The sequence below is a fragment of the Manis pentadactyla genome, chromosome 11, assembly GCF_030020395.1.
Source record: "Manis pentadactyla isolate mManPen7 chromosome 11, mManPen7.hap1, whole genome shotgun sequence".
NCBI lineage: Eukaryota > Metazoa > Chordata > Mammalia > Pholidota > Manidae > Manis > Manis pentadactyla.
Genome location: NC_080029.1, coordinates 39,363,771 through 39,377,804, shown reverse-complemented (window position 1 = coordinate 39,377,804; position 14,034 = coordinate 39,363,771). Strand labels below are relative to the sequence as shown.

At 43.6% G+C, this 14,034-nt stretch overlaps 1 protein-coding gene across 2 annotated transcripts in view; it reads left to right on the top strand.

Annotated features, from left to right (window-relative positions):
- PRKCH (protein kinase C eta) overlaps positions 1–14,034 on the top strand; it is a 206,213-nt gene that overhangs the window by 168,160 nt on the left and 24,019 nt on the right. For both annotated transcript variants that reach the window (XM_036919496.2, XM_036919488.2), the window contains exon 11: positions 13,815–13,953. In XM_036919496.2, coding sequence (XP_036775391.1) covers positions 13,815–13,953 — 139 coding nt within the window. The remainder of the gene's footprint in view (positions 1–13,814; positions 13,954–14,034) is intronic.

Sequence of the window (14,034 nt, the reverse complement as noted above, 5' to 3'; positions counted from 1 at the left end):
CTCTGAAGAGAGACAGGATGTGCCTATCAGGAGGTTCTAGGTACACACTGACACTCCAACACTCCCCTGCCACTGCCCCCACTGCCCAGCTGCACTTCGCCCACCTGCCTGACCTGTGCTCTCTGCTCTTGGTCATTCTCTTAATGACAGAAGCCACTCCAAGATTCACTGTGTCCTGTAGTAGCCAGTTAAATTCACATAAATCCTGTTTAGGCAAGCTACAGAATTTTTAATATCCTTCTCTTACAGGAGCAAAGGTGGTGCTCTAACAGGCACTCACCAAGCAGGGCAGATTTTCTTTTCTGGCATCTCCTGGGATTGGTTTAGTTCTAGACTGGTCTTGAAGGATCAATGTCTGGAGTTGGGTGGGCTTAAGAGTGTGTTCAGAGCTACGAGTTCCAGGGGAGCTCTCCTGGTCCTAAGTCATCCCCAAGATGGGGCTCCAGCAGGCAGAGCCACTTCATATTGGCTCCAGAGGACCCCAGATGGGTGCCAGGCTCACAAGACAAACCAGAATCCACCCAGCTTCCTACTAGCTACCTACGCCCTCTCTAATCCAGCCTCACTCGGATCTCAGAACCAAACCAATGCCAGATGGCAAAGAGGCGGCTTGCTGTTCAGACAAACAGCCATTTATTAGGTGCCTATATGTGCAAAGCACTGTGTTAGGCACCTGGAAGGAACTCAAAATTTAGAAAAATGAAAACAATGAGGCATCTCTCCTTATGGAGGTCACTTTTTAGTTGAGAAAATAATCATAAAATAACAGCAACTTAAGGCAAGATTTTGGGATCCTTGCCCCTCCTTTGAACACTCCTGAGCTTTGTTGGTTCCTGTGGTAAAGAAAGGCAGACACCAGTGCAGTAACACTGATAGAAATTTTTAAATGTGAATCTGGCTACAGAAGTTGACTGCTTATTTGTGAAAATACATGATAAAAAATATTAATAGGTTTGGACATGTCAGAAAGATACCTTCATTTATCACAACGTTGTTTATGACAGTGAAAAATTGGAAACATCTCCAAAAGTAGCCTTGCAGGATCTAAGTTTTATCAGATCACTGAATGTATGAGACCAGTAGCCTATACTGGGTTGATGTCCTAAATAATTGGCAGAGAAAGAGTGGAGCACACAGAGTGACTGCACCTGCTGTTTTATTTGGTTGCATTGTGAGGGGAAGGCATCGTGTCACTTTTTCAGAATTCTACATTTTATTTGGGAGAATTTCAGTTCTCTAGAATGGAAATGAATTTCTCCAGGTACAGTGACAGTATAGACAGAAACAGGGCTTAGTCTTCTCTCATTTGCTTTCAGCTTATTTTGCTTAAGAGAATGGCTCCCTTATGGTGAACTTACTGACATTGAACAGACTGAGATGGAACCAGGTGAACCTCCACTTAAACCAACCTTTTCTCTCTGTACTGAGCAGGGCTGCTAATACTTAACAGGGATCTTAATTCCTATATCTTCAGCATTTGGTCTTAGCAGAGATAGGTGAAGGAGTCAAAGGTGTTGGGCCTGATGGAGTCTGACCAGCTCTTGAGATATTTTGCTCCTTGCTGGTGCCGGGCTGTGGCCCTGTGACCAACCCATTTTGTCCTCTCACTCTATGACCCACAGAACAGTTCATAAGCCACATTTGTGTCACTTCATAATATGATAGACCTACCTGTGCAGAACTCAAAGCTCACACTGTTGTTTAGAATTTAAAAAGTTTTATACTCTCTAGAGACTTTGATTCTTATAAAAGTCATAAGCAACAGGCCATGTGGGCATTAACTGTTTTTTTTTGCTGTTGAGGAAATAACAGCTAAGACTTCTACAGCGCTTACTGCACCCAGACTGTTCTAAGCAATTCACATCGAACAACTCATAATTCTCATGAGGTAGGAGCTGTTATTATCTGCATTTCATGATGAGGAAACAAGCAGGGGGGTGAAGTCACTTACCCAAGATCACACAGCTAGTGAATAGCAGGATCAAAACTCAAACCCAAGCACCTGGCTCCACAGTCTGTGACTTTAAGCTCCCACTCTACTGCTTTTTGGGATCAGACAGACAGAGGCTGGCTGAATAACCTCCCAAGGTCACAGAGAAGTTGGGGAAGGAAATAGACTGAGGGAGGCAAATGGGAGCTATGTTTCTCCAAAAAAGCATAGTTGAAAATTTGCCCCTGGCCTGTGTCTGTGTGTGTGTGAGGATTCTGTTCTTGACCATGAATTAGGACTTGCTCTGTCTCCAGAACTGGCCGCTCTGCATTTGTTAACAGATAAGATCATGAGCATAGACTCCAGTTCCCTAGGAAATATATTTTATGCCCCACTATTATTGTGGTATGAAACTTCATATTTGCTAAAGGCCTTTAATTGCCTCTGTAATGTACATATGTACATATATGTTGCTACACAGGATATTTACAAAGTGAAATCCAGGGTTCATGACTATTTAGATTAAGATCTATCACCTTATGACCTCAAAGTTCTAACAGAGAAACTGAGGCACTGGAGAAATTGAATAAACTGAAGTAACCATTACTTACTGTATCAAACTAAGTCCAGCATTTAGGCAAGAAGAGCATTAGTCTCTCAAAAGTTCTCATCACCTACTTTTGCTTACAGGTTTGATACTTTCTAAGCTAAAAATAAAACACAGACACATGGGCTAAAAAAATAATTTTCTCCTCAATTCATGAATTTTATTTACTTTTAAGATCTTAGGAAGTTATGATGACCCTTATTTATGCATTTAATAGGTCACTTTTATTAAGAATACTACTACATAAAATTGGAAACAGTCTTTGGACAGTCTCCACATACAAATACTCAAAATATTTAAAGAATGAAAAACTAAATGACTGTCTTGGGAAACCCGGGCTCTCTGGTTGCAAAACCACTGGGGACAGAGGAGGTGGGTGCTTGGGAAATAGGAGTGAGTTCTCCCAGGGAATGTCTTAGGGGAAAATTTAATGTCTTTTGCGCATTTTGCTATGATATGCCTGCATTAGGAGGAAATCAGTAACATTCCCTGGAAAGGGATTCAAATGTGTGTTGGAAATGACCTCAGATATCCCAGGCCTCCCCTTGGAGTTTGTAATTGATTGGGGAAAGCAAGGCATTATGGAAAACATAATTAGAGAACTAGGCAATACTGTCTATAACTCAGAACTAAAATATGAGGTTCACGTTTAATTCCAAGAGCCTAGGAGTGGCTCTGAACTACACCAGGAGCCGTGACCTCTTGGGTTTTTCGGAGACTTCCGATGACTTAATCTTTGATGGGGATAGCAGGTAACCAGATGAGACCTGCCCATGTGACCAAAAGTTCTGGTTCAAGTTCAGAAGGCTGCCGCTCCTCCCCTCCCATCCCCTCCCCTCTGACATTGCACAAGGCATTACTAATGCTGGCAAAGATTTGTGTTTAGCCAGTTGCCAAAAGCAGCTTGCATAGCCTTTCCTGAGGTTGGTGCTATAAACTGCATGTCCTCCTGTCGTGCATTCCTCATCACCCCCTCCCAGCAGTACCCACATCCCCTCTCCGCGCTATTTCCTCTCAATGGAATGTCTGCAGGGCACCAGCCTCAGTGCTGACAGGGTCCAGTGCCCCTAGTCAGAAGAGCCCTGGATTTTCTTACGGGAAACTGCCATAGCTTAACAGCCCGAGACATCTCACTGTCTCTCCCCTTGTTGCTCTGTGTATTTGCAGGGATAGCTCACTTGTCTTTCTGAGGCTGAGAGCCACATATATCCACTTACGAACAATAACGACAGCAATGGCTGCAGCTTACCTACAGTGCTGTGGGCACTCTAGTGTTTCACAGGGCTTTGCTCTGTGAACCTGTTTGGTCTTTGTTGATATCGATGTGTGTGCAACATAAACTGAGTATGTTGGAGATCCATCTGCCCTGCCCATTCCCACTCCACAGCTGCCCCAATTTTCAGTAATATCTTGTTGCTTAAGAGGGAAGCGTATTTTGATTACTCCTCACTGGAAATAATTCCTTCCTTAACTTTCATGCACATGCCCTGCAAGCATCCAGCAAGGGGCTCCTGCATGCCTATCCTGCCGCTAGCTTGCAAGCTCTCAGAATCCCTGTGACTGATTCTGTACAAGAACCTCCATTTCCTTGTTGGATTCCTCTGGCTGCGAAGCAAAGCTGCCCTGGCAGGTGGTTTGCTGTGGATGAGCGGCACTCAGCCCCCTGCCTTGGGAAGCCGAGGAGTTAAGCAGGATTCAACATGTCGACCTCTTTATCCCCCTTGGACTGTCAGGTCCAAGTGTACTGTTGGCCCCAGCATGTTTTCTGTGTCATCAGAGCTAGGCCCAATGGTCAGGAGGCCCCTAGCCAAGTCTGAAGCCCTCCATGCTGCTTCCCTGCTCTCCCTAGCCAAGTGTGCCTCTAGGCTGAACACTGCCAGGTACCATGTAGGAAGCATTTTGACAAGAAGAGTTAGAGGATTTCTTGGCAACTCTAAAATAAAAGTACTGTAAGCTACTAAATAAATTTGTGCCACCTCAACTAGGGAATTTCAGCCCTCCTAGGAGTAGGGGCAAATGGATGAAAAAATGTATATAGAAGGCTCAACCGTCAGCTTGATGGCTCATTTATTTGATGGTCCCAAGGAGATGTATGATCAGCACTCTGTGGAGTTAATCAAGCTCAATGCCTCATGCATGTGTTCAAAGAATCAATGAATGAATGCTTTCTGTTTTCTTTGTACATATTTTCCTACCATGAGACAAGGCAAGGGGAAATCTCTCGGTCCCTTTGCTCAAGTTAAGTTGGTCTTGTGTATACACAGTGGTGAAGGTGGAAACTTGCTGCTTGCATATCAAATGCATCAAACACCAGAACTGGATGGAAACCAACACCTGGCCTTTTGTGTTTGTGAGTCCCTGGGGATTATTAGCTTGTGAGTCCCTGGCCTTGTTTTAAAGGTGTAATAGCCAGACTTGCACAGTCATTTTTATGATCATTTCCCATCTCAAGTAAATTTTGGGAAGAAATATGAAAGAGTAGGGGGAAAAGAGCCTCAGAAGAGATTTGGTAACACTTTCTGGGTTAGAAACTGTCTTACTGACTTTCTTCACTCGTTATAAAGTAAGTTATTTTATATTCAGCCTCATAATGATAAATATTCATGTTCATGCATTTGTTTGTGAGCAGATATTCCAGTAGATCAGCTTCACAAACACCAGACAAAATGTCACTTCATGAGGAGAAAAGGCATGAAGACTTCATTTAGTAGTTAGAAATGTTGCTTCTTTTAGCAGGGGCCTCATTTTTGGGTTTAAGTTGGTTAAGACTAGCAGGGACACACCATGGGTCTGTTGAAAATATCAGTGCCATCCATGGCAATTATATATATGGTAGACACTTTAGGTACTAAAGAGGCAAATAATGAGCTTGTGTCAACAGGCTCAGAATTCTGAGTCTACAAACATTCAGGTTCCATTAGCAAATAAGGTGATTTTTTTCAACATGTCCTTACAACCTAGATTCCAAAAGAAAACCTTTACATCCCTACCAGTGGATTATTTTCCCTTCACATAGCCCTTGGGAATTATAGTGAAATGGTATAGAAACCAAGAAAAGGATAAAGCCAAAATATGTAAACATGTATTTTAATGACTTCTTTCTAGTTGTCAAAGTAATGAATAATTCATAAGAAATTTAGCAAATATAAAAAAGAAAAATAAAATGTAACCTTATCACCCAGAAATAGACTTTTAACCTTTTCCTATCTCTCCTTTTTCCTCTTGTCTTTCTTCCCTCCCACGCCTTCCCCACCACCACTTGTAACACAATTAAGAGAACATTGAAAATACAATTCGGTATCCTGCTTTTTCACGTAGAATTGTATCAGCCTGTAAATAAAACATGAAACCCAGCAAGCATGTATCAAGGAAAGATTGATAGACTATATAAAAATATCAAAGTTACCATAAACAATACTAAAAAAAAGGGCAATAATCTCTGCCACAAATATAACAAATTACTACTATCCATAATATGTAATGAGCTTCTAAATATAATTTTTAAAAACCCTCAAATTTTAGAATGACTAAAATGTGAATAGGCACCAGACAGAAGAAATACAAATGGCTATTAGATGTATTTGTAAAAGCTTAATCTCATTATTAATCAAGAAATGTAGTTAAAACAATTGAGATCATTTTTCCCTAGCAAGTTGGCAAGGATATAAGGATGATCACATCTAACCTGAGTAAGGAAGCCAGTGGACATGCTAGTACACTATTGGAGGGAGGATAAATTGGTGCAACCTTTTTGGAGGCAGTTGCTCAACATCTATTTAAATGTTAAACATTTAAACCCTTTGACATAGCATTTCTACTTCTAAAAATTTATCCTAAATAAACCACCTGCAAGTGTGCAAATAATGTTCATTATTCATTCCATTGTTTAGAGTTGCAAAAAATGAACCATCTAAATGTTCTTGGAGTGGGGGCTAGTTAAATTATGATTCGATCTTTATCATAGAATTTTAGGTAACCATTACAGAGAATGAGGCAGAGCTATGAGACATAGAAATCTGTCCAACATATTTGTCAAGTGAGAAAAGTAAGTCATTTCATAATATATGTTAGTGTATAGCATTAAGAAGAAAAGAGTGGAAGACTATGAATCTGCATTTTTTTTCTCCATAATTTTTTCAGGAATGATTGAATTTTATATAATGAAAACATTACTTTTATAATCAACAAAGAAATCATTCTCAAAAGACTAAAATTCTGGCATGTATCACCAGATATTTTATTTAACCATTCCCCTATTAATAATTTAGCTTTATTCCAAATCTTGCTTTTATGCTTGAGGCAGCAACAAATAGCTCCGTGAAATAAAATGCTTAAGTTTACACTCACAAAAACATCACATCATGTAGCAGAGGTTAAGAGTTTAATGTAGAAATAATCATTAGATGATTCCAAACGTAAAAGCTTACCACTTCTTACCCTCTTAAACCTTAATAAGATGACAGATGGCCCATGTGGAACCACAGAGCTCCTTCCCCAGCCTCTCAGCTATGTGACCCACTCTGGCTCTGATTTTAGCCCTGGTGTTTGTGGTCCTGGTGTGACAAAGACTGGGGATCTTATCCTCAGGGTATTCTTCCCAAGCCCTCTCCTCATTCCACTCCCTCTCCCCAGGTGAATTCACCCACACACAACTAATGACTCTACAGTTAATATGTGTGGTCCCGTCTTTCTCTGAGCTCTAGCCATGTGTATTCAGCTGCTTACTAAAGGGCTCCACTTGCATGTTTAAACAATAGCTCAATATGTCCAAAATAATTTCTGTGAGCCAAAACATGCTCATGCCATCTTCTCTTTTACTCTCCTTGATCTTCCATTACTAAATCCTATTACATTTTCCCCTTAATTGTTCTCAATCCATCTATTCTCTACCTTTCTACCCCACCCTACTCCAGGCCACCACCATTCCTTTTCTGATAACCCAACAGCTTCCCAATGGGTCTGTTCAGGTTCTCTTGTCCCCTCTGATCTACTATCCATGTTGTAGCTGGAAGCTTGTTTTAAAATCACAGTCAATGCCATCCCTCTCCTGTGTAGGACTTTCCAGTGTTTTTCTTTCCTCTTAGTTCAGTCATTCAGCTAATGACTGTAGTTCTCCTAAGACCCTGCCTGACCAGGCTCCTGCTCTCTTCTGTCTCCTGCAGTATTCTGAGCCCTTTGCAAATTGCCTGATTCATGGATGGTACTCAGAGATTTGTTGGGTGGGTGAATGGATAAATTTCTTCTGTTAGTACATGAATGGCACTGACTTGTGATAAAACCAAATTTTGAGTTTTTGCTATTTCAGTGACTTCAAAATTCTTTTACCAATTTAACACTATTAGTCTTGCTTTGAAAAAATTTGAGATTTATATAAACCCAGACACTCAACTTGTGATAAAACCAAATTTTGGGTTTTTGCTATTTCAGTGACTTCAAAATTCTTTTACCAATTTAACACAATTAGTCTTGATTTGAAAAAATCTGAGATTTATATAAACCCAGACACTCAATGCACAAGTCATCCCTAACTCGTTTTGTCTTAAAATTAAGAGCATGATCCACATGCATCTTTTAGCAAATGCCACCTCTTAATCCTTACCCACATGCCAGCCTCTCCTCCTGAGAAGACGGTAGTGAATTATCTTCTGAATACTTGACCACTAGAGAGATTTTCTATGCACTCCCCTCCTTCTGTACCTTCAAGGATTTTGTAAAATGCATTGAACTTCATGCACAAGCTAAAAACCAAAGCAAAAAAAAAAAATTTAACAGAACTTTGATTATGCATTTCATAGTGATATGCACAAAATTGTCCCTTCATTGTAGTTCAATCTCAGGATATTTATTGATTCTCAGATGGTTCTTGCTTCAACTGGTGAAGTCCTCTCAGGAAACAGTCTACTAGGAGGATTAGCCAGCAACATGACACCACTACATGGGAGAGGGTGCCTAACCTGAGTGGCTTGTGAGCCCAGGCCTTAGAGGGAGGTGAGCAGAACTGAGTTCAAGTCCTGGATTTATTCCAAGTTAACTAAATGATATGGTGTAGATCCCAGTTCAGTTCACATGGTTGTTCTGAGAATAAAATAAGATAGATAAAGCACTTAGCATTTGGTGAACATTCATTGTAGGTTAGCTACTAATGGTACTGTTATTATTTCCCACAGAAGCTTTTCTCAGGTTCTCTGCAAATACACACACACACACACACACACACACACACACAGAGTCTCTCTCTCAAATGAACAGACAAAAAGCAATATGCTTATGATAGTATATTGACTATATTTTATAGCTAATACCACAGCTGTAATTCATTAAAGAATCATCTTATATATATAGATTCAGATATTTTTAGATAAGATGATTTTTGTTTTGTACTTCCTTCAAAATCTGAAAAAAGGTGGATTAATAAGGGAGCAAATGTACACATGAAATAAGATTGGGCATGCCTTGATAGTTGCTTATGCTATGTGGTCACTAGAGAATTTTTTATATTATTCTCTAGATTCTTGTATATACTTGGAATTTTCCTTGATAACAAGTTTTAAAAATAAATTAAAAATAGTTACTGAGTAGCCCCTTAGAATCACTCTTGTTCAAGGAGTCTGTTCTCAACTCATTTTCCTTTATTTCTTTTGGAAGAGTCACTGATTCTTCCAGTGACCTAAGCAGTAAAACTCGTGTCATTCTGTTTTATGACTCTCGGAATAGCTCATGGTGGGAACAAAATAAATACATTTTCTGTATTTCCTTTGTCTTCAGCCACTTGGGAATTGTCTCTGAAACCACTGTGGGCATTTCAGGTAACCCTGATTACCCACTAACAACAATGTACCTTTCAGGCAACCAGGGAGGATAAAGTCAGTCTGTCTGCCATTCTGTGCTGGCATGACAAAAGCTATACACAATGAGCTAATGAATGATGAGCCCATAATTGTGTCTTTGGCGTTTTGGGACCTGAGCCTCTGCCTTGTATGAACTTGTAATCTTCATTGTATAGCTTTGTTGAGTTTGGCTGCTGAGTTACGTGCTGGCATGGGAGGCTGAGGAACTCTAAAGCTCAAAACTGACCTCTGCATATTTCTAAGTCAGGAATCATAAGGTGGCTTTTTTTGCTTTTTTTTTTTTTAATGAAGATAACAATGTGCCCTTAGAGTGTAAGCACCATAAATGGCTCTGTAACCTTTGGATCTGTTTGAGTAACCTTCTCAATGTCCTACCCCTCCACCTGGAGGCGAGCCAAGGGACAGTATCCTGCTTGGCTCCTCCCTGTTTTATAACCACCTCTCCTAAAGCTGTTTCCCTTCTCCAGCTTCACTAAAGCAGAGAATTTGAACTTATATTTCAGTATTCTTCTTTTCTCTCTGCAATCTGTCTCCAAGGGAAAAGCACATGGCTTTTTATAAGTTTAAAGCAAGGGTCCCTGTGAGGTTTATGAGGCTTCCTTCTTTCCCTAAAAATAAGAGGCTCCAAGTTGGCCAGGGCAGCTCCCTATTGTCTGTCCAAAATGCTCCTGTTCCTCTCTGGTCAGCACTTTCTGCCAGGACCATGCTGGAGCTAGGGAGGGGCAAGGCGCAGCCCCGGCTAGGGAAGGAGGTGGACAGGGGCACGGCCAGAGCCTTCTGGAATACAGCGCAGGGTGCACCATCACAGAGGTGTGAACTGGGCACTCTAGGGGCAGAGCTGACTATCTGGGGACGTCAGGACAGACCTCACAGTGGAGGTGTGAGTTATTTGGGCTGAGGGCAGAACTGATAGCCTGGGAATATATTACGCTCTTAATAGAACCCCCTTGGGATCCCAGCTGGATAGCTGTACCCTATTAGATAGTACCTGGTACTAAACCAGCAATGAATTTCCCTCAGGGCTTGTACAGTTCTGAAAAGACCTAAGACCAGACTGAAAAGCTGAGACTGAGGTGTATAACCTGCTTCTGTGCCCTCGGGGATCCCATGACCGGGATGAGTCACACCCCGGTGCTGCTCAGTTCTATCTCCTGAGCAGTGAGGCTGTGTTCCAAGACTTCTCTGTGCAGAGGGCATTGTGAGGGGTGACTTACAAAATTGATTGCAAGCACTTTTCTCTTCCTGAATAATTCCTGCTACCAGTGACAGCAACTAGGTAATAAGCAATCAAACCTCTTACCTGGGGTGTTAGTCATAAGCTCTCTTGAGCAATCACAGGTCAGCTCTTTAGACCACTGTGGGGTTCTGTTAGCACTTGTTTCTGTTACCCAAGCATAATCCTTTCCGAGCCCTTAGCAGGCATAATGGCTTTGGGAGAATTCAGAAACTCAGTAACCTTGTTTGGTGCTGTGAGATTCAGAGTGATCTGGGCACAGGTCCACACGGGCTGGACCGCTGGACTAGAGCATAGCACTGATAGAGGCAGCTTGCAGCGCAGATCCCCCGTGGCCTCATGCTCTCCTGGGGCTGCAGACTGTAATCCCTGACCTTGGCGGGCCTTCAGTCCCAGAGGTGCCAGAGGACCTGACGCTCACAGGGCCTCAAGTCTGAAGCCACTCCTGGAAGAACAGCTGAGAGAGGCTGTGCTCCTGGCCATGGCCTTGCCCCCATGTACATGACCACAGTCACCCTCCTCCCACACCCTGTGCTCCTGTGATCCCATCTTCATGTGGGGTAAATCAATCTTGCTCGTGGTGTGTGTATGTGTAGTGGGGTCAGGGAGGTAGGCAAAAGTCTCCACAGCTCACAGCCCACTGAAAACAGTTGTTTCTGTGGGAAGTAGGATTCTTCATGGAGAAGTGGGCAGAGGCTGTCTCGGGTTCCGAGGGCAGGTTGGGTTTAGAGGTGGAGGAGGCTTGCTCTTCTGAGTGGGGCACAGGCATCAGGCACATGCTCCGCTTACACCCGGGAGGCCGCTGTGGGGGCTCAGGAGCAGAGAGCAGGTCCAGTCTAGGTTCACATTGATCTGTGCCGAGAAACTGCTCCTTTCACCTCACTTATCAGGGATTCCTGGAAAACAGGACTTTGTATGCATTCCTGGGTGTTTTCCAGTGACTGCTCTAAGACCTGCATGGTTGGACTCAGGCTCAGTATGGAAACCAGTCATGCCAGTTCTGTTATCACCTACCTCCTCCGAACCACAATATGATCCTGGACTGGACAGAGACCAGCCTTTTCCCCTGGGCCAGGCAAGCCAATAGAACTTTATTCTGAGAGAAGGAATCGGGAAACAACTCTGAGTGCCCTGACAGCACACCGTGGATGCTCAGAAGAGCAGTCAGCTGTAGCCACTGTGAAGCTGCCCCAGTGAAGGGCCACCATCCCTCCCAGCAGCATAGCCCAGGAGGCCACACCAGGGCAGCCGCACATCCTGGTGGCTGACTGCAAGTCCTCCGGGTCAGGAATGTCACCTAGCATCTGCAGCTGGTTGCACAGCTGCCTCCTCACTGATAAGCCCGTGTGGCTTACCTCTGAGCAGTTGTTTGTTAGAAAAGGAAAGCATGAAGGTACGACCCAGTAGGCAAGGCTGCTGCTCCCATCCTCTCTGCACTGAGCCCGGCAGGCTGACAACTGTGTTGGTGTGTAGGGCTCCTTCCCAGCCTGCCATGGTGACAGGCCACCCTCTGTAACAGCACCTGGCTATGCATGCATGGCCTTGAGAGGACCAGGTGCTGGCTGCCTATGCTGGGGCAGGGAGGATTTAGGAGGGTACTGCTTTCCATTTGCAGACAGGTTTGTCAGTATCTGACCACGTTCCTGCCTACATTGAGGCCATTTGCCAAACAGTTCTGCTGCTGGAAATTCATTTCCTTTAGGTGGACTCTGCTCCTATGGTTAGGGGAAGGGGGGAAAGTGCCTTGTCCTGGGCTCACCATAATTTCCTAGGCTTCCTTGGGCTCCTAGGTACCTGGGGTACACACCAACGAGCCCTGTTCTCATTCCAGTTTTCCCTTTTCCTGGCTATTTATGTCCCCACTAACCCACTACATCTAAGACAGAAAGCCAAGAGCCATCATTTCTGCTTCCTCTCCCCAACCACCTCGAAATGCTCATCAAGCCTTGTTATTGTTTTCACTAAAGCGCTGCTGGAAGACCCCTTGCTTTCCATCCATTTGTCACTGTCCTAATTCAGGTCTTAACACATCTTCCTTGGACAGTTTCATTGGCCTCTAGCTGATCTTTTCTGTTCAGAGGGGATCCTGTCACTCCCTTAAGTAGAGACCTTCAGTGGATCCCTTTTGCCTAATAGCCAAACATCAAAATTCCTTAGCATAGCATTCAGGGCTCTTCATAGTTGAGCCTAACCTTCCTCTCCAGCCCTGGCATTTTTTATGGCTCTGCTGTTCCCACGCTGCTCTCCCTCTAGCCTGAGACAGCACATGGGGCACCTGAGCCTGCCTCTGCACCTGCCTCCCAGGGCTAGCCCCATCCATCTGCCCACAGGGACTGTCTCACGCTCCTTCCCTGTCCGGAGGCTGACTCATGCTTTAGGCTTGACTCAATCTCCACTTTACTTTGGAATGGTACCTCTCTCCTCCCACTGGAAGGAATTGTTCCCTCTTGTGCATCTTTCATACATGGTTCATACATCCATCATGCCTTTTGTATTAAATGACAGCTGGTTCTCTCCCTCTTCCCCTCATGCTCCATCTCTCCCTCCCCTCTTATATATATGCAGACATACATGTGTATATGCACCCATATGTATGTATATCACACAAGTATTTATTGAGTGCACCATGCTAGGAACAATGAGAAACCAAAATCAATCTGAGCCCTCCTTTACAGAGCTTGTAGTCTAGCAAATATTGTAATATCCCCATTACACTGTGAGTTTCTTAGGGATAAAGATCATCTGTACTCTTGCTGCCCACCACAGTCCCTGGCAAACAGTTGCTACTTGCTCCATGAATGTTCACAAGGTGAACTCCAGTGGGCAGAGAAAGATGCCTGCTCAGAGAACAGGTGAAAGGGGAGATGGATGTCTTCTGGGTACAAGGTAAGTGGGAAACCTGGAAAAGTCACATTCTGCTATAAGTTCCTAAAGGGCAGCCTGTGTTTTAAATATGTAGTTAGTCCATTCATATGGAACTATCATCTAGGAACCAGGAGGCAAATTTTGAGGGTCAATCTAAATTTTTATGCAGATAACCCAAAGAAGTTTGTTCCTTTTGAAGTGTGTGCAGAAAGCTCTCCCAGCCACACCTGACCCCTCCATGGGCCCATCCCCCATGCCATGAACCGGCTCGGTTGGGGAGACGGTTTGGGGCCCGGCCGCCCTACCACATGCTGCCCTTTGTTCCTCCAGAGATCTGAAACTGGACAATGTACTGTTGGATCATGAGGGTCACTGTAAACTGGCTGACTTTGGAATGTGCAAGGAGGGGATCTGTAACGGAGTCACCACAGCCACCTTCTGTGGCACGCCCGACTATATTGCCCCAGAGGTGAGTGCGATGGCTTGAGCAGCTTTGGAAATCTGAGTTCTACAGTAACCCTAATCAGAAACGCCACAGACTGGTTTTGTG